The sequence below is a fragment of the Mustelus asterias genome, unplaced genomic scaffold (genome assembly GCF_964213995.1).
Source record: "Mustelus asterias unplaced genomic scaffold, sMusAst1.hap1.1 HAP1_SCAFFOLD_1304, whole genome shotgun sequence".
NCBI lineage: Eukaryota > Metazoa > Chordata > Chondrichthyes > Carcharhiniformes > Triakidae > Mustelus > Mustelus asterias.
The window spans coordinates 67,862-88,134 of NW_027591249.1; the positions used below are offsets into that span (position 1 = coordinate 67,862).

The 20,273-nt window shown below is 52.8% G+C and overlaps 2 protein-coding genes across 2 annotated transcripts in view; one reads left to right on the forward strand and one right to left on the reverse strand.

The window, feature by feature from the left end:
* aamp (angio-associated, migratory cell protein) overlaps positions 1 to 7,450 on the reverse strand; it is a 30,263-nt gene extending 22,813 nt beyond the window's left edge. Inside the window, exons 1-4 of the mRNA XM_078206139.1 lie at positions 7,221 to 7,450; positions 5,507 to 5,626; positions 4,237 to 4,356; positions 3,329 to 3,468 (exon numbers count right to left, since the gene is read on the reverse strand). Of these exons, the coding sequence (XP_078062265.1) occupies positions 3,329 to 3,468; positions 4,237 to 4,356; positions 5,507 to 5,626; positions 7,221 to 7,329 (489 nt within the window). The 5' untranslated portion in view covers positions 7,330 to 7,450. The remainder of the gene's footprint in view (positions 1 to 3,328; positions 3,469 to 4,236; positions 4,357 to 5,506; positions 5,627 to 7,220) is intronic.
* A 122-nt stretch (positions 7,451 to 7,572) lies between these two features.
* On the forward strand, positions 7,573 to 13,148 carry LOC144488120 (uncharacterized). The gene is made up of 3 exons (XM_078206140.1): positions 7,573 to 7,644; positions 11,643 to 11,877; positions 12,511 to 13,148. Exons 1-3 carry the CDS (start codon positions 7,608 to 7,610, stop codon positions 12,650 to 12,652), a joined length of 414 nt encoding a protein of 137 aa, XP_078062266.1. The 5' UTR covers positions 7,573 to 7,607; the 3' UTR covers positions 12,653 to 13,148.
* The last annotated feature ends 7,125 nt before the right edge of the window (positions 13,149 to 20,273 follow it).

A 20,273-nucleotide genomic window follows, 5' to 3' on the forward strand; every position in this document is an offset into this window, starting at 1 on the left:
TCTGTAGTTTCCTGCTTTTTCCCTCCCTTTTTGAATAAAGGAGTTACATTTGCTATTTTCCAATCTGTTGAGCCTTTCCTCAAATTGAGGTAATTTTGGAAAATTAAAGCTGACATATCAGCTATCTCACTCGCCACTTCTTTTAAGGTCTTAGAATGAAGTCCAGCAGGACCCGGGGAGTTAGCAATTTGTTAAAGCTGTGGGTTGGCAAGTACCACTTCCCTGGTGAATGGCATTTTCCTGAGTTCCTCCCTTTCAGTTCCTGCTTTACTGCCATTTCTGGGATGTTACTCATATTCTCTTCAGTGAAAAATGCCTGCTCAACTCACCTGCCATCTCCTGATTTTCCATTATTAATTTCCTCGATGTATTTTAACTTTTCTTATTTAAATATCTCTAGAAACTCTTACGACCTATCTTTATAATTCCAGCTAGCTTTCTCCCATATTAACCTTTTAGTCTTTGTTCTTTATATTCGGTCCAGTTTTCTGTCCTGCTGCCTGCTTTGAATGACTATATAATATGTCTTTCTCTTTAAATTCGATAGTCTTTAACTTTTCTACTTAACCATGAACGGTGGGCCCCCCTTGGACTTTTTCTTTCTCACTGGAATGTGTCTATTTTAAGTATTCTGAAATATTCCGTTAAAATGTCTGCCACTGCATCTCTCTGACCCTTAACCTCACTTGCCAGTTCACTTAACCTAATTCTGCTCCGTGCCCTCATAATTACACTTATTTATGTTCAAAATACTAGTCTTGGATCCCCTCTGCTCTCCCTCAACGTGAATGTAAAATTCAATCTTATTATGCATCAATTTTTCTTTATCAGTGTCACAAGAAGGCTTACATTAACACTGCAATGAAGTTACTGTGAAAATCCCCCAGTTGCCACACTCCAGCGCCTGTTCAAGTACACTGAGGGAGAATTTAGCATGGCCAATGCACCCTAACCAGCACGTCTTTCGGACGGTGGGCGGAAACTGGAGCACCCGGAGGAAACCCACGCAGACAACGGGGAGAACGTGCAGACTCTGCAGATAGTGACCCAAGCCGGGAATTGAACCCGGGTCCCTGGCACTGTGAGACAGCAGTGCTAACCACTGTGCCACCGTGCCGTCCACTGCTCTGATCACTGCTATTTAGAAGCCTTCTCTATGAAATCATTAAATAATCGCGCCTCATTGCACATTGCACAGTATAGCCTGCTCTTGGGTTAGCTCCAGAATGTGCTATTCTAGGAAACTCTCCCTAAAAACCCTACAAATTCCTCATCTGGGCTACCTTTGCTTATCTGATTTATCTAGTCTACATGTAGATTAAAATTCCCCATGATTATTGCCATATATTTCCGACAAACTCCCATTACTTCTTCCTTTATACCTTATCCTGCCATGTGGTCACTGTTGGGGACCTGTACACCACTCCAACATTTGACTGCTTGCCTGTATTATTTCTCATCTTCTACATCCTGGGTTCCTATACTTAGGTCATCCTTCTCTACTGAATCAATATCACCAGCCATCCTCCTTTTCTAGCTTCCAGTTCTCCCTAAATTCTACAGTGCCTTCAATATTCAGGTCACAATTGATGCTAGCCCCTTTCATTCGCCCCAGTTCCTTCAGGGGAAAACTTCTGAATATTTGCACAGGAGCTCTTGAAAACCTCCATCCTGGACATTCAATATCTCCAGCCAGTCCAAGTTTATCCGTTTCAATCAGTCTCAACGCATGAGACAAGACGTGTGACCCTCGATCACTAGAACTGTGCTGTTTGGTTCCTGTACGATACCTTTACTGCCACTAACCCTATTATATAGAGTTTGCAGCATGGAAACAGACCCTTCGGCCCGACTTGTCCATGCTGCCCTTTTTTTTAAAACCCCTAAGCTAGTCCCAATTGCCCGTGTTTGGCCCATATCCCTCTATACCCATCTTACCGATGTAACTGTCTAAACGCTTTTTAAAAGACAAAATTGTACCCGCCTCGACTACTACCTCTCGCAGTTTGTTCCAGACACTCACCACCCTCTGTGAGAAAAAACTGCCCCTCTGGACCCTTTGGTATCTCTCCCCTCTCTCCTTAAACCTATGCCCTCTAGTTTTAGACTCCCCTACCTTTGGGAAAAGATATTGACTATCAAGCTGATCGATGCCCCTCATTATTTTATAGACCTCTATAAGATCACCCCTCAGCCTTCTATGCTCCAGAGAAAAAAGTCCCAGTCTATCCAGCCTCTCCTTATAACTCAATCCATCAAGTCCCAGTAGCATCCTATTAAATCTTTTCTGCATTCTTTCTAGTTTAATAATATCCTTTCTATAACAGGATGACCAGAACTGTACACAGTATTCCAAGTGTGGCCTTATCAATGTCTTGTACAACTTCAACAAGATGTCCCAACTCCTGTATTCAATGCTCTGACCGATGAAACCAAGCATGCCGAATGCCTTCTTCACCACTCTGTCCACCTGTGACTCCACTTTCAAGGAGCTATGAACATGTACCCCTAGATCTCTTTGTTCTGTAACTCTTCCCAACGCCCTACCATTAGCTGAGTAAGTCCTGCCCTGGCTTAATCCACCAAAATGCATCACCTCGCATTTATCTAAATTAAACTCCATTTGCCATTCGTCAGCCCACTGGCCCAATTGATCAAGATCCCGTTGCAATCCGAGATAATCTTCTTCACTGTCCACTATGCCACCAATCTTGGTGTCATCTGCAAACTTACTAACCTTGCCCCCTATTTAGCATCCTCTTGTATTAGTATATGAAATAGCTTCTGAATGACTCAACCTCAAAGGTTGCAGACCTTTCTGGAAGTATCTGAAGACTTGTTCACTTAAGACTGTGGTCACGGCTCCAGGGTCAACCTCCACCTTTAGACCATCAGGACTATCTCGACAGGTGGCACCTTGTTGAGTTGGACCTGGTTTAAAGTATAAGTTTCAAATCCCTGGTTTGGTTTCTCAGACAGCTGTTTTAACGGTGTCACCTTAACTATCATTTTTTGTGCGTGTTTACACTGCACCAAGCTTGCAAATGACCCTCCTTCTTGCAGGGAAACATATATAATTTTTTCACCAGCAAGTTTCCTTCGAGTGCTCTCCTCCAGCGAAAACAAGTCTCCTCCCTCGGTGCCGACCCCCCTCTCGAGCTCTGCTCTCACTCGGTCTGTTCCTCGCAGGAGGCATTTCCCACCACAAACGATTCACCTCATTGGGCGGACCTTGCAATTCACTTACACCCTGCTCAGTGCATTCACCCGGGCCATTTCGACAGCTTTTTTCCAAAGAGATTTTAGTCAGCATGCTTACTGCACTCACCTGCAGGTCACCAACCTCAAATGACCAAACTTCTTCCTTCGTTTCAACGTTCCAGACTTTGATCAGACCACTCATGTCTCCCGTGACAACCAGAGTAGAATCGTGACTGAAGGAGGCTGAGATGACGGAATCTTTGTGGCCTAGAGGTGAAGTGAATTCCAGGTTAAATACTAGCAGCTCTCTGCTTCTTGCTGAAGGAGCTTTACTGCCCACAGGAGCCTTGATAGTGAAAACAGGCAGCTCTTCAACACTGAAAGGCTGCGCGGTCGAATTACAACATCCACAGAAGGAGACACAGAGTGGCTCATGGGAGTATTACCTTCGCTTCTTTCCACATCTGTCCTGAAGCTCAGGGTACTGAGGCCAACAATGGTGTGTCCAGCTGGACTGTGGGGTGATAATCCTGTACCAGAACATTGACACCAATAGTAAATCACAGAGCAGACCGCAGCTTGCAGAGTTCCAAGCAGAACGTGGGGTGGTGGGGGGAGGGTTTTTTTAAAATGTGAGATACACTTGGGGGAGGGGGGGAACAAAGGGTAGATGGGACCATGAGGGGGGCAGGCGGGGGTGATCGCTTGCTTGCACCAAGCAGAGCATGGAGTGATAAAAATGCTACAGACTGGAAGGTAGTTTGAATCATCCAATCTCACAGCACAAAATGAGTTCCTTCATCCCATTGGGTCTGGGCCAGTTGGTTGGAAGAGCGATCGATCAAATTCTTTCCCCATAACCTACTAAAACTTTCTTTTTCAGGTATTGATCCAGTTCCTGAGTTAATGCTGAGTCTGCTTCACCCACCCCATCAGACACTGAACTGCACCATTGCATACGAACATTCGCATTCGGAGTGGGTCATTCTGGGTCGTGTGCTCTGAACCCGTTTGTAATCTCAGTGAGCAAGTTACCTGTACATTCCAACAGCACTTCACCATCAGACACCCTCCACACAAAGGCCATGTCATCCTCGCCGCCAGTCACTGCCAGAGAGTTACTCTTAGGATCCAAGCTCAAGCAGAATACTGCCTCTAGAAAGAAGAGGAGCATATCATTCAGCGGCAGCCTAATGCAATCCTTCCACCAATGCTTCACTCCTGCTAAACAACACAAACTGCTTAGTGGGACTCAAGCTCCACAGACGCTGACTGTTCTGTGTTTCTTACTTAAGTGATTATGACTTGAGCGAGGACAGACAACGGGCTATGAACTCTGAACAGCAGCACAGTTCAACCAGATTCATCCAACAGGCCCATAAGGATTTGTCTGTGGAAGTGATGCAAAAGGTTACAGAATTCTCTTGTGTTACGATCACTGTGGATGTTATTATTGAGCAAGCCAGAGCCCAGAGTGAAGTCTGTCTCAGACACTTACAAAGATAAGGCTCTGATTAAATTTAGGTGTTACTTGTACTTCGAGGAGAAAGACTTTGTGGACTGATCACAAATTTCTTTTTGTGAAAATGCAGAGGAAAAGCTACCGATCCCAAAAACAGAGAACACCAGTAACCACCATTAGAATTTACAAATTAAAATATTTTTTAAAAAGAAAAAAGAACTTAGCCACACGAAATTAAAGTTACACAGTTAAATCAGCTTTACAGAACAACCCCCCAAAAAAACCAGCTTGGTCAAACGTACACAAGTAAACCACTCATCACGCTTCCCCAGAGAGCAGCAGGGGGTGGATCACTGAACACATTCACTGTCGAGTTCAACAGACTCAGGGGGGCGGTGGGCTTGGGCGGGGGGGGGGGGGGGGGGGGGGGGGCAGGTGGGACAAGGGAGTCAAAGGTTAAAGGGTACAGGCAGGAAAGTGAAATTCAGGCCCCATCGCATCAGCCATGATCTTATCAAATTAGGAAGCAGACTCAAGGCACTGAATGGCCGACTCCATCCCCTCAATCTTGGGAGAAGCCACCAGATAACAAATGGCAGCAGAAAGTCTGCCGGCTCACCTGAGGGTTATTACGATCATGGTGCTGAATGCAGCCCAAAGAAATTCAATTGCCTGGTCCATGTGGATCACTGTCAGAGTGAGCTTCACCTATTTATTGTTCTAGAAATCCTCAATAACCTCTCCGAAGAAATGCCTGCACCCCGAATGGAGTCCCAGCCCAAGTTACACCAGCCCCACCCTGAGCGACATGGTCCAGTGTCCCCTGTTACATTTTTCAGTTACTTGTGTGCCTGGAGAAGGTCAGATCACTGTCATCGCGTACCACCTCCATGGTCTCAGCATCATCAGTCTCCCATCCTCCGTCATCTTCATCATCCTCCTCCAGCTCATTCGTAATATCGTCTGTCCAGAAAGAGGGATTAAAAAAGAGAAAAGCAGCTCAGTGGACCTGTTTCACATCATAATTATCAAAGACACATCTCAATACACCCCACCCTGCAATCAGTCCATGCCAGTCCCCACTGGATATTAGCAGTGGATAACGTAATAAGAGGGGAAAGGGGATGAAGACGGGGGGCAGCCAGGGCGGGGGGTCAGGGCAGGGGGGCCGAAACGGGTGGGCCGGGGGGGGGGGGGGGGGAGGGGGGGAATGGGTGGGCTGGGGGGAGGGAGGGGAGAATGGGTGGGGGGAGGGAGGGGAGAATGGGTGGGGGGAGGGGTGGGAATGGGTGGGCCGGGGGGGTGGGAATGGGTGGGCCGGGGGGGTGGGAATGGGTGGGCCGGGGGAATGTGTGGGCCGGGACGGGTGGGGTGGTGACGGGGGGTACTTGGGGGCCGGGCCACCGGGGGGCGGACCAGCTTGGGGGGGTACGGGGGCAGGGAAGGTGGGCATGGGGGCGGGGGGCACGGGGGCGGCGGGCACAGGAGCGGGGAGGGCGGGCACGGGGAGGGCGGGCACAGGGGTGGGGAGGGGGGCACGGGGGCGGGGAGGGGGGCACGGGGCGGGGAGGGGGGCACGGGGCGGGGAGGGGGGCACGGGGAGGGCGGGCACGGGGGCGGGCGCAGGGAGGGCAGGCACAGGGGCGGGGAGGGGGCACGGGGCGGGGAGGGGACACGGGGACGGGGAGGGGGCACGGGGGCGGGGAGGGGGGCACGGGGGCGGGGCACGGGGGCGGGGAGGGGGGCACGGGGGCGGGGAGGGGGCACGGGGGCGGGGAGGGGGGCACGGGGGCGGGGAGGGGGGCACGGGGGCGGGGAGGGGGGCACGGGGGCGGGGAGGGGGGCACGGGGGCGGGGAGGGGGGCACGGGGGCGGGGAGGGGGGCACGGGGGCGGGGAGGGGGGCACGGGGGCGGGGAGGGGGGCACGGGGGCGGGGAGGGGGGCACGGGGGCGGGGAGGGGGGCACGGGGGCGGGGAGGGGGGCACGGGGGCGGGGAGGGGGCACGGGGGCGGGGAGGGGGGCACGGGGGCGGGGAGGGGGGCACGGGGGCGGGGAGGGGGGCACGGGGGCGGGGAGGAGGGCACGGGGGCGGGGAGGGGGGCACGGGGGCGGGGAGGGGGGCACGGGGGCGGGGAGGGGGGGCACGGGGATGGGGGCACAGGGACGGGGAGGGCGGGCGCAGGGAGGGCAGGCACAGGGGCGGGGAGGGGGCACGGGGGCGGGGAGGGGGCACGGGGGCGGGGAGGAGGGGGGCACGGGGGAGGGGAGGGGGGCACGGGGGGGGTGGGGGGGGTGGTTGGGGGACTGGGGGGAGGGGGGCACGGAGGGGGAGAGGGGCACGGGGGGGGGAGGGGGGCACGGGGGGGGAGGGGGGCACGGGGGGGGGGGTGGAGGGAGGCACGGGGGGGTGGGGAGGGGGGGGGTGGTTGGGGGACTGGGGGAGGGGGGCACGGGGGGGGGAGGGGGGCACGGGTGGGGTGGAGGGAGGCACGGGGGGGGTGGGGGGGTGGTTGGGGGACTGTGGGGGGGGGGGGGGGCACCATCCCCGGGTTTACCCGCTGCTGCCTCTCCCTCCTCCGGCGGGCCCGGGTTCAGTTCGATCACTTCCACAATCTCCTCGCCTTCGTGCAGTTCCACCTGGGAACCCAGCTCCTGCTCCGCCATCTAGTTACACTAACTAACTAAACTAACTGACTTAACCAGCTCACACTAACCAGGCCCGCTCCACGCAGGCGCCTGGTCAAAGCGCGGCCTCCCGCCCTCACCGGAAGCCGTTTCTGACTGACCGCCGGAACGGGGCTTCCGGTTCAGGGAGTTGCCGCGCTGCTCTCTGGGAGTTGTAGTCCTCCAACTGCTGCTCGCCCTGTCCCGTCACCCGGCGACGCTGTCTGCGCCTGCGCCAGAGTGCGGCCTGCTGCATTCTGGGACATTGGAGGACCAAGATGGCGGCTGGCTGGAGGACCCTGTCCCGGGGGAGAGGTAAACACTGACCCACAGAGTAAGCAGCGGGAGGGGAGTCCGCACGCAAACTGCTGGAAATATCAGCACATCTGGCAGCGTCTGTGTACACAGTCCAAATACCGCCTCAGCACCTCATCCAAACTCAGTGCGGCACTCCCTCAGTACTGACCCTCTGACAGTGCAGCACTCCCTCAGCACTGACCCTCTGACAGTGCGGCGCTCCCTCAGTACTGACCCTCTGACAGTGCGGCACTCCCTCAGCACTGACCCTCTGACAGTGCGGCGCTCCCTCAGTACTGACCCTCTGACAGTGCGGCACTCCCTCAGCACTGACCCTCTGACAGTGCGGCACTCCCTCAGCACTGACCCTCTGACAGTGCGGCGCTCCCTCAGTACTGACCCTCTGACAGTGCGGCACTCCCTCAGTACTGACCCTCTGACAGTGCGGCACTCCCTCAGTACTGACCCTCTGACAGTGCGGCACTCCCTCAGTACTGACCCTCTGACAGTGCGGCACTCCCTCAGCACTGACCCTCTGACAGTGCGGCACTCCCTCAGTACTGACCCTCTGACAGTGCGGCACTCCCTCAGTACTGACCCTCTGACAGTGCAGCGCTCCCTCAGTACTGACCCTCTGACAGTGCAGCACTCCCTCAGCACTGACCCTCTGACAGTGCGGCACTCCCTCAGTACTGACCCTCTGACAGTGCGGCACTCCCTCAGTACTGACCCGCTGACAGTGCGGCACTCCCTCAGTACTGACCCTCTGACAGTGCGGCACTCCCTCAGTACTGACCCGCTGACAGTGCGGCACTCCCTCAGCACTGACCCTCTGACAGTGCGGCACTCCCTCAGCACTGACCCTCTGACAGTGCTGCACTCCCTCAGTACTGACCCTCTGACAGTGCTGCACTCCCTCAGTACTGACCCTCTGACAGTGCGGCACTCCCTCAGTCCTGACCCTCTGACAGTGCGGCACTCCCTCAGTACTGACTCTCTGACAGTGCAGCACTCCCTCAGCACTGACCCTCTGACAGTGCGGCGCTCCCTCAGTACTGACTCTCTGACAGTGCAGCACTCCCTCAGCACTGACCCTCTGACAGTGCGGCACTCCCTCAGTACTGACTCTCTGACAGTGCAGCACTCCCTCAGCACTGACCCTCTGACAGTGCGGCACTCCCTCAGTCCTGACCCTCTGACAGTGCGGCACTCCCTCAGCACAGACCCTCTGACAGTGCGGCACTCCCTCAGCACTGACCCTCTGACAGTGCGGCACTCCCTCAGCACTGACCCTCTGACAGTGCGGCACTCCCTCAGTACTGACCCTCTGACAGTGCGGCACTCCCTCAGTCCTGACCCTCTGACAGTGCGGCACTCCCTCAGTACTGACCCTCTGACAGTGCGGCACTCCCTCAGTCCTGACCCTCTGACAGTGCGGCACTCCCTCAGTACTGACCCTCTGACAGTGCGGCGCTCCCTCAGTACTGACCCTCTGACAGTGCGGCACTCCCTCAGCACTGACCCTCTGACAGTGCGGCACTCCCTCAGTACTGACCCTCTGACAGTGCGGCACTCCCTCAGTACTGACCCTCTGACAGTGCGGCGCTCCCTCAGTACTGACCCTCTGACAGTGCGGCGCTCCCTCAGTACTGACCATCTGACAGTGCGGCGCTCCCTCAGTACTGACCCTCTGACAGTGCGGCACTCCCTCAGTACTGACCCTCTGACAGTGCGGCACTCCCTCAGTACTGACCCTCTGACAGTGCGGCACTCCCTTAGTACTGACCCTCAGACAGTGCGGCACTCCCTCAGTACTGACCCTCTGACAGTGCGGCACTCTCTCAGTACTGACCCTCTGACAGTGCGGCACTCCCTCAGTACTGACCCTCTGACAGTGCGGCACTCCCTCAGTACTGACCCTCTGACAGTGCGGCACTCTCTCAGTACTGACCCTCTGACAGTGCGGCACTCCCTCAGTACTGACCCTCTGACAGTGCGGCACTCCCTCAGTACTGACCCTCTGACAGTGCGGCGCTCCCTCAGTACTGACCCTCTGACAGTGCGGCACTCCCTCAGTACTGACCCTCTGACAGTGCGCACCCCCTCAGTACTGACCCTCTGACAGTGCGGCACTCCCTCAGCACTGACCCTCTGACAGTGCGGCACTCCCTCAGCACTGACCCTCTGACAGTGCGGCACTCCCTCAGTACTGACCCTCTGACAGTGCGGCGCTCCCTCAGTACTGACCCTCTGACAGTGCGGCACTCCCTCAGTACTGACCCTCTGACAGTGCGCACCCCCTCAGTACTGACCCTCTGACAGTGCGGCACTCCCTCAGCACTGACCCTCTGACAGTGCGGCACTCCCTCAGCACTGACCCTCTGACAGTGCGGCACTCCCTCAGCACTGACCCTCTGACAGTGCGGCACTCCCTCAGTACTGACCCTCTGACAGTGCGGCGCTCCCTCAGCACTGACCCTCTGACAGTGCGGCACTCCCTCAGTACTGACCCTCTGACAGTGCGCACCCCCTCAGTACTGACCCTCTGACAGTGCGGCACTCCCTCAACACTGACCCTCTGACAGTGCAGCACTCCCTCAGCACTGACCCTCTGACAGTGCGGCACTCCCTCAGTACTGACCCTCTGACAGTGCGGCACTCCCTCAGTACCGACCCTCTGACAGTGCGGCACTCCCTCAGTACCGACCCTCTGACAGTGCAGCACTCCCTCAGTACTGACCCTCTGACAATGCAGCACTCCCTCAGCACTGATCCTCTGACAGTGCGGCACTCCCTCAGCACTGACCCTCTGACAGTGCGGCACTCCCTCAGTACCGACCCTCTGACAGTGCAGCACTCCCTCAGCACTCCCTCAGTACTGACCCTCTGACAATGCAGCACTCCCTCAGCACTGATCCTCTGACAGTGCGGCACTCCCTCAGCACTGACCCTCTGACAGTGCGGCACTCCCTCAGTACTGACCCTCTGACAGTGCGGCACGCCCTCAGTACCGACCCTCTGACAGTGCGGCACTCCCCCAGTACTGACCCTGTTACAGGAGAGAAAGAGATTATTCTTTCTTGCTAACTGGACCAGCATTTTCTGCCCATCTCTAAATGCCCTTGAGAAGGTGGCGATGAGCTTCCTTCTTGAACTACTGCAGTCCATGTGGTGTAGGTACACCCAGTGCTGTTATGGTGGGAGTTCCAGGATTTTGACGCAGTGACGGTTTAAAGTTTTTAAAAGTTTATTTATTCATGTCACAAGTTACATTAACTTTGCAATGATGTTACTGTGAAAATCCCCGAGTCACCACACTCCGGCCCCTGATTGGGTACACTGAGGGAGAATTTAGCATGGCCAATACACGTAACCAGCACGTCTTCCGGACTGTGGGAGGAAACCAGAGAACCCGGCGGAAACCCAGGCAGGCACGGGAGAATGTGCAGGCTCCGCACAGATATTGCCCCATGCTGGGAATCAAACCCAGGTCCTTGGTGTTGTGAGGCAGCAGTGCTCGGCACTGTGCCACCGTGCTGCCCTCTGCCACTGTACTGCCCCAGTGAAGGAACGGTGATATATTTCCAACTCAGGATGGTGGGTGACTTGGAGAGGAACCTCCAGTTGGTGGTGTTCCCAGGTATCTGCAGTGCATCTTGTAGATGGTACATACAGCTGCCACTGTTCGTCAGTGGTGGTGGGAGGGAATGCTTGTGGATAGGTGTCGATCGAGTTGCTGCTTTGTCCTGGATGGTGTTGAGCTTCTTGAGTGTTGTTGGAGCTGCACTCACCCAGGCAAGTGGAGAGTATTCCATCACACACCTGACTTGTGCCTTGTAGATGGTGGACAGGCTTTGGGGAGTCAGGAGGTGAGTTACTCTCCGCAGGATTCCCAGTCTCTGACACAATGGTCATGGATAGCATCAATGCTTCATGTTGAGAGGTTGCTGCATTGGACAAACTCTCACCGTTCATCTTTCTGTGGTGACTCTGTCCTCTTTTGCCTTTTTTCACAGGGCTTTGGGGCTGCTGTCGGGGGAAGTTCATCGTCCCTGCCCCTGCTTCAGTGCCCCCACTCTACCCTCACGCAGCACCAGTTGTACAACTCAGCGTTAAATCCATCCACTGTAACCACTACAATAGACCGGCCTTACGATCTGTAGAGAATCCAGGAGGACCAATCCCAAGGCGTCCAGAATACATTCCACAACGGAAGGCCAAGAATCCGATGCGAAAGATTGGACTGGCATGGTAAGAATGGGAAAATTGCCACTGAGAGCAGGAGAAATCAGTTCTGATCATCAGTGTCTGCGATCTGAAAAGACGGGTGTCAGGCTCGCTCTCACTGGTTGTTTCAGTGACTGGACGGCACTCTGTTATCCACTCTCAGACCAAATTAGATCATTCAAACCAAGGCAATGTTCAGTCAGAAACAGAAAATGCTGGAAAATCTCAGCAGGACTGACAGCATTTGGGGAGAAAGAATGGAGCCAATGTCAGAGTGTTACACTTACTGTGACAGAGCCACACTATCGAGGGGTCAGTCAGTGACACAGTGACAGAGCCGCACTATCGAGGGGTCAGTCACACGGTGACACAGTGACAGGGCCGCACTATCGAGGGGTCAGTCAGTGACAGGACCGCACTGTCGAGGGGTCAGTCAGTGACAGGGCCGCACTATCGAGGGGTCAGTCACACGGTGACACAGTGACAGGGCCGCACTACCGAGGGGTCAGTCAGTGACGCAATGACAGGGCCGCACTATTGAGGGGTCAGTCAGTGACAGGGCCGCACTATCGAGGGGCCAGTCAGATGCAGGCTATAGTGCTACAAGTTGCATATTATCCTGTCATTCTCACATTGCCTTGGTCATGTTTCCTGCAGGTTAATCGGTTTACCTTCTGGAATCATCACTTTCCTTCTTGCCAAACGGCAGGTGGACAAGAACCGTCTGAAGCAGCTGAAGGTCAGGCAGAGGATGAAGAATGCCAATGAGGGAGAATACCAGAGCGATCGATACCAGTGAACTCTGGAGGAGTGCAAAGAGCAGATGATAACCTGGCCATGCTTGCTCGATAGCTGTAACCATCCAAAGCCCCAGCATTTTCCATTGGTCACTCTCTGGGAGTGCTTTATCTCCTTGGTCCCTCTCCACCCTCTCGCCTCCCGTCTCCCAATGGACAGCTGACCTGCTCTGTCCTTGGGAGGAGCTCAATCAATGAACCATCAGTTGTGCCTTTGAGTTTCTGGGTTTGTTCCACATCCTGGGAATGTACCTGGAATGGGAGATTGGGAAAGAGGGGAGAAGAAAACTCTGTTTCTTTCCCAGTGCCATCCAACTGCAGCCTGTCAGAACATCTGATTTCTGTATAATCGTGCAAGGAACGAGGCCTGTTTATTTGAGGCTGGTGATTGTAAATCATGTGTAATGTCATCACTGTTTATCTTCTGGCTCAGACTTTGTTTTACGAAAGGATAATGTTAATAAAAGTATTATATATGATTCATAATCACAGTTCCCTTGCTACTTGTGCCACAGTTTTTGAGTAACAGCTTATTATTTATTCTTTCATGGGACATGGGCATCGCTGGCTGGCCGAGCATTTATTGCTCATCCCTAGTTGCCCTTGAGAAGGTGGTGGTGAGCTGCTGCCTTCTACCGCTGCAGTCCATGTGGTATAGGTACACCCACAGTGCTGATGGAGAAGGAATTCCAGGATTTTGATCCAACGACAGTGAAGGAACGGCGATGTATTTCCAAGTCAGGCTGGTGAGTGATCTCAAGGGGAACTTGTAGGTGATGGTTTCCCATGTATCTTCTGGCCTTGTCCTTCTCGCAGGTATAGGCCACATGTTTGAAAGGAGTCTCGGTGAGTTTCTGCAGTGCCTCTTGTCGATGGTACACACTGCTGCCAATGTGGAGGGAATGGATATTGAAGACGGTGGATGGGGTTCCAATCAAGCGACCACTCTGTCCTGCATGGTTTTAGCTTCCTGAGTGTTGTTGGAGCTGCACCCATCCAGGCAAGTGGGGAATTTTCCATCACACTCCTGACTTGTGCCTTATGGATGGTGAACAGGCTTTGGGGAGTCAGAAGGTGAGTTACCCTCTGCAGAATTCCCAGCCTCTGACTTGTTCTTGTTGCCACAGTATTTATAAGGCTGGTCCAGTTCAATTTCTGGTCAATGGTAACCCCCCAGGATGTTGATAGTGGGGGATTCAGCAATGGTAATGCTATTGAATGTCCAGGGGTGATGGTTAGATCCTCCCCTGTTGGAGATGGTCATTGCCTGGCACTTGTGTGACATGAATGTTACTTGCCACTTGTCAGTCCAGCCTGGATACTGTCCGCGTTTTGCTGCATTTGAACATGAACTGCTTCAGTATCTGAGGAGTTGTGAATGGTGCTGAACATTGTGAAATCATCAGCGAACATCCCCACTTCTGACCTTCTGACGGAGGGAAGGTCATTGATGAAGCAGCTGGAGATGGTTGGGTCGAGGACACTCCCCTGAGGGACTCCTGCAGTGATGTCCTGGAGCTGAGATGATTGACCTCCAACCAACACAACCATCTTCCTCTGTGCCGGGTGTGACTCCAACCCGCGGAGAGTTTGCCCGCTGATGACACAAAATAGGTGGGAAGGCAAGTGGTGAGGATGACACAAAGAGTTTACAAGAGGGATGTGGATAGGTTAAGTGAGTAGACAAAAACTTGGCAGATGGAATATAATGCAAGAAAATGTAAAGTTATGCACTTTGGTAGGAAGAATAAAGGAGTTGAATATTTAAATGGAGAAAGACTGCAGAAAGCTGCAGCGCAGGGGGATTTGGGATCCTCATACTTAAATCACAAAAGCTTCCCTGCAAAATCAGCAGATAATTGGGAAGGTAAATGGAGCATTGGCCTTTACTTCAAAGGAAATAGAATATAAGAATAGGGAAGAATTGCTAAAATTGTACAAGGTACTAGTTAGACCACACTTGGAATACAGTGAACGGTTTTGATCCCCTAATCTAAGGAAAGATGTATTGCCATTGGAGGCACCCAGAGAAGGGATGAAGACTGGCATCTATGAGGCTGGTGACTTGAGATGGATCATCCACTTGGCACTTCTGGCTGAAGCTGGCTGCAAATGCTTCTGCCTCCTCCGGTAACCCCAGCATCACAGATACCAGTCTTCCATTCACTCCATGTAATATGAAGGAACAGCTGAAGGCACTAGATACTGCAGAGGCTATAGGCCCTGACAATATTCCAGCAATAATACTGAAGACTTGTGCTCCAGAACTTGCTGTGCCCCTACGCAGGGCAGCACGATTGCACAGTGGTTAGCACTGCTGCCTCACAGCACCAGGGACCCGGATTCGATTCCCGGCTTGGGTGACTGTGTGGAGTTTGCACATTCTCTGCGTGGGTTTCCTCTGGTTGCTCCGGTTTCCCCTCTCAGTCCAAAGATGTGCGGGTTAGGTTGATTGGCCATGCTCAATTAACCCTAGTGTCAGGGGGATTAGAAGGGTAAATATGTGGGGTTGCGGGAATAGGGCCTGGGGGGGGTGGTATTGTGGTTGGTGCAGACTCGATGGGCCAAATGGCCTCCTTCTGCACTGTCGGGATTCTATGATTCCCAAACATTCTAGTACAGCTACAACTGTGGCATCTACCCAACAATGTGGAAAATTGCCCAGGTATGTCCTGTACACAGGAAACAGCTCAAATCCAACCCAGCCAATTACTGCCCAATCAGTCCACTCTCGATCATCAGTGAAGTGATGGAAAGGTTATCAATGTTGCTATCAAGCAGCAACTGCTCAGCAATAAACAGATCGATTCCGGGGATGAAGGGGTTGACAAATGAGGAGAGATTGAACAGTTTGGCCTTGTACTCACTGGAGTTTAGAAGGATGAAAGGGGATCTGACTGACTTGTATAACATTTTAAAAGGTTTTGATAAAGTAAATGTAGACCAAATGTTTCCTCTTATGGGGCAATCTGGAACACGAGGTCACGAGTATAGGCTGAGAGGCGGTAGATTTAAAACTGAGATGAGGAGGAACTACTTCTCGCAGAGGGTGGTGAATTTGTGGAACTCGCTGCCCCAGAGCGCGGTGGAGTCTGAATTGTTGAATGGTTTCAAGAAGGAGATAGATATATTTTGAATAGAAATGGGGTAAGGGGATATGGGGAAGAGGTTGGGAGGTGGATTTGAGACCAGGGAGAGATCAGCCATGATCTGATTGAATGGCGGAGCCCAGGCTCGAAGGGCTGAACTTGCCGACTTCTGCTCCTAATTCCGATGTTTCTATGTCCTATCTTAAAAAGCATTTAGATGAGCACTTGAAACTCCATAGCGTACAAGGCTATGGACCAAGTGCTGGAAAATGGGATTAGAATAGATAGGTGCTTGATAGCTGGCACAGATATGATGGGCTGAAAGGCCTCTTTCCGTGCTTAAAGCTCTAACTATGACTCTAAATATTGGAACAATAATTTAAAAAGGGGAAGCTACAGGACAGTGGGGATAGTTTGGGATTGATACAGGGCTGTGGAGAGAGAGTGGGGCAGTGGGATTAGTTTGGAGATTAATACAGGGCTATGGGGAGAGTGTGGGGCAGTGGGATTAGTTTGGGATTGATACAGGGCTGTGGAGAGAGAGTGGGGCAGTGGGATTAGTTTGGAGATTAATACAGGGCTATGGGGAGAGTGGGGCAGTGGGATTCGTTTGGGATTGATACAAGGCTATGGGGAGAGAGTGGGGCAGTGGGATTAGTTTGGGATTGATCCAGGGCTATGGAGAGGGAGTGGGGCAGTGGGATTAGTTTGGGGTTGATACAGGGCTCTGGGGAGGGAGTGGGGCAGTGGGATTAGTTTGGGGATTGATACAGGGCTATGGGGAGAGCAGAGCAGTGGGATTAGTTTGGGATTGATACAGGGCTATGGGGAGAGCAGAGCAGTGGGATTAGTTTGGGATTGATACAGGGCTATGGGGAGAGAGTGGGGCAGTGGGATTAGTTTGGGATTGATACAGGGCTATGGGGAGGGAGTGGGGCAGTGGGATTAGTTTGGGATTGATACAGGGCTATGGGGAGAACAGAGCAGTGGGATTAGTTTGGGATTGATACAGGGCTATGGGGAGAGAGCGGGGCAGTGGGATTAGTTTGGGGATTGATACAGGGCTATGGGGAGAGAGTGGGGCAGTGGGATTAGTTTGGGGATTGATACAGGGCTATGGGGAGAGAGTGGGGCAGTGGGATTAGTTTGGGGATTGATACAGGGCTGTGGGGGGGGAGCGGGGCAGTGGGATTAGTTTGGGGATTGATACAGGGCTATGGGGAGAGAGTGGGGCAGTGGGATTAGTTTGGGGATTGATACAGGGCTATGGGGAGAGAGTGGGGCAGTGGGATTAGTTTGGGGATTGATACAGGGCTCTGGGGAGGGAGCGGGGCAGTGGGATTAGTTTGGGGATTGATACAGGGCTATGGGGAGAGAGTGGGGCAGTGGGATTAGTTTGGGGATTGATACAGGGCTGTGGGGGGAGAGCGGGGCAGTGGGATTAGTTTGGGGATTGATACAGGGCTATGGGGAGGGAGTGGGGCAGTGGGATTAGTTTTGAGTTGTAGCACTATCAAATTTGGACAAACGGTCTGTGCTATGATTCTATGGTTGTGCCGATGTTGAAAGTTTATTCACCACTAGAGGGTGGCACCTCGCTACAATCAGGCTCTGACCCTCATCAGTGTCTAAACTGAATAACTTCTTTGTCTCCGATACTTCAGACCACACACCTCCCCGTTTATCTTCAGAATAATAAACAGCATCTAATTGGATCTTCAGCATGTCTATTTAGTGCAGTAATTGTTGTGGTTCTCGACCTGAACTGACAATTCCAAAGGGACGAGTTCTCCCCCAAGACAAGCTGGGAATTGAGTTTTAGGAACGAACACTGGAAAGATTGGAAATGGAAAGCTGGGAGATTTGTTGAATCACAAGACAAATAATGGACGCTGAGTCACTCGGTTAGCGCTAATCTCAATAACAACCAGTCACAGTTCCTGAGAAATATCTCACCCACCCAGCAACCACCCACCCAGCAACCAACCACCCCCCAACACACCCTCCCAAACCCCCCTGCCAAATTCTCTCCTCCCAAACACCCCCCTCCCAGCCCCACCCCCAAACTCTCCCTCTCTCAACCCCCTCCCAAACTCCCCCCTCCAAAAACTCACCTCCTCCCAAACTTCCTCTCCCCCCAAACTCACCACCTCCCCCCAAATTCATCCCCCTTCCCACTCCCAAACCTCACCCCCTCCCGAAACCAGCCCCCCCCCAAACTCCCTCCTCCCAAACTCACCCCTCCCAAACTTTCCCCCCAAATTCACCCCATCCCCAAACTCTCCGCTCCCAAAAATCACCCCCTCCCAAAACTCAGCCCCCGACCTAGCTGTTGTTGATGGCCCACAGTGCCTCAAAGCGTGTCTGCCTCCACCACCCTACTTGGCAGCGCATTCCAGGCCCCCACCACTCTCTCTGTAAAAAACGTCCCTCATGGATGCCCAGCCTCGAGTTGCTGGATCGGTTTGAAGTCTGTCCCATTTAGCACGGTGATAGTGCCACACAACACGATGGAGGGTATCCGCAATGTGTGGATGAAACTTTGTCTCCACAAGGACTGTGCGGTGGTCACTCTTACCGATACTGTCATGGACAGATACATTACAGTAAGAAGTCTCTCAACACCAGGTTAAAGTCCAACAGGTTTATTTGGTAGCAAATACCATAAGCTTTTGGAGCGCTAGCGCTGCTCCGAGCAGCGCTCCGAAAGCTTATGGTATTTGCTACCAAATAAACCTGTTGGACTTTAACCTGGTGTTGTGAGACTTCTTATTGTGTTCACCCCAGTCCAACGCCGGCATTTCCACATCACAGATACATTACGACAGACAGGTTGCTGAGAATAGGGTCAAGTATGTTTTTCCCTCTTGTTGGTTCCCTCACCAGCTACCGCAGTCCCAGTCTAACAGCGATGTCCTGTAGGACCCGGCCAGCTCGCTCTATGGTCCTGCTGTCGAGCCACTCTTGCTGATCGACATTGCAATCCCCACCCAGAGTACATTCTGTGCCCTCACCACCCTCAGTGCTCCCCCCAAGTGGTATTCAACATGGAGGAGTACTGATTCATCAGCTGAGCGAGGGGGGTGCGGGACGTGGTAATCAGCAGGGGATTTCCATGCCCACATTTGACCTGATGCCATGAGACTTCATGGGATCTGGAGTTGACGTTGAGGGCTCCCAGGGTAACTCCCATAAGAAATAGGAACAGGAGTAGGCCATTCGGCCCCTCGAGCCTGCTCCACTAATCAATAGGATCTTGGCTGATCCAGCAAATCTTATGTCCACTTTCCTGCCCATTCTCCACAACCCTTGATTCCCTTACTGATCAAAAATCTATCTCAGCCTTAAATATACGCAAGGATCTGTCCCCACAGCGCTCTGTGGCAAGGAGCTCCAAAGACTCACAACCTTCTGAGAGAAGAATTTCCTCCTTATCTCAATGTTAAATCGCTGCTCCCTCCTGACTGTACACCACCTCAAATGGTTTGGTGATGCTGGTGTCTGGGACATTATCAGTCAGGTATGATTCCTTGAGTATGATTATTCTTGACCAGTAAGGAAGATTTTTGCCAGGTCGACACACCCCTGTTGGTTCCGGTGCTTTGGTCACTGCCGGGTCAGTCCAGTTTAATTAATTTTTTTATTAATTCTCTAGTATTCTCTGGGGCGGCACGGTAGCACAGTGGTTAGCACTGCTGCTTCACAGCTCCAGGGACCTGGGTTCGATTCCCGGCTTGGGTCACTGTGTGGAGTTTGCACATTCTCCTCGTGTCTGCGTGGGTTTCCTCCGGGTGCTCCGGTTTCCTCCCACAGTCCAATGATGTGCGGGTTAGGTTGATTGGCTATGCTAAAAATTGCCCCTTAGAGTCCTGAGATGCGTAGGTTAGAGGGATTAGTGGGTAAATGTATAGGGAAATGGGGTAGGGCCTGGGTGGGATTGTGGTCGGTGCAGACTCGATGGGCCAAATGGCCTCTTTCTGCACTGTAGGGTTTCTATGAATTTTGAATAGTATAACTGAGTGTCTCACTCGGCCATTTCAGAGGGGATTCACGAGTCAGCCCCAGTGTTGTGAGTCTGGAGTCACAGGTCAGCCAGGCCGGGTAAGGACTGCTCCAATAAAGGGATTTCTTTAATTGAATTCAAATTCCACCATCCGCAGCGGTGGGATTCGAACCCGGTCTCTGGATTACTCGCCTACTGAGAAAACCATCACCTCCTCACTGTGGCTGTACCTACACCACCTGCACTGCACAGATTTAAAAATTGGCTCACCACCGCCTTGTCAAGGGGCAATTAGGAATGGGCTATTAATAAATTGCCTGCGTGCTCACCTCCCAAGAATGAAGTTTTTAAAATACTGACGTGTAAATCCAGCATTTTTCTATTTTAAAATTTGACTCAATTGTCGGCAGTTTGTAATGAAAAGCATTTTATTATAACATTGTCCAGAGTACAGGTTCCGACACTAACCTTGTAAACATTCAGCAGGTAAATGAAATTATAAAGCAGCAACAATGAACACTTAATAATGAT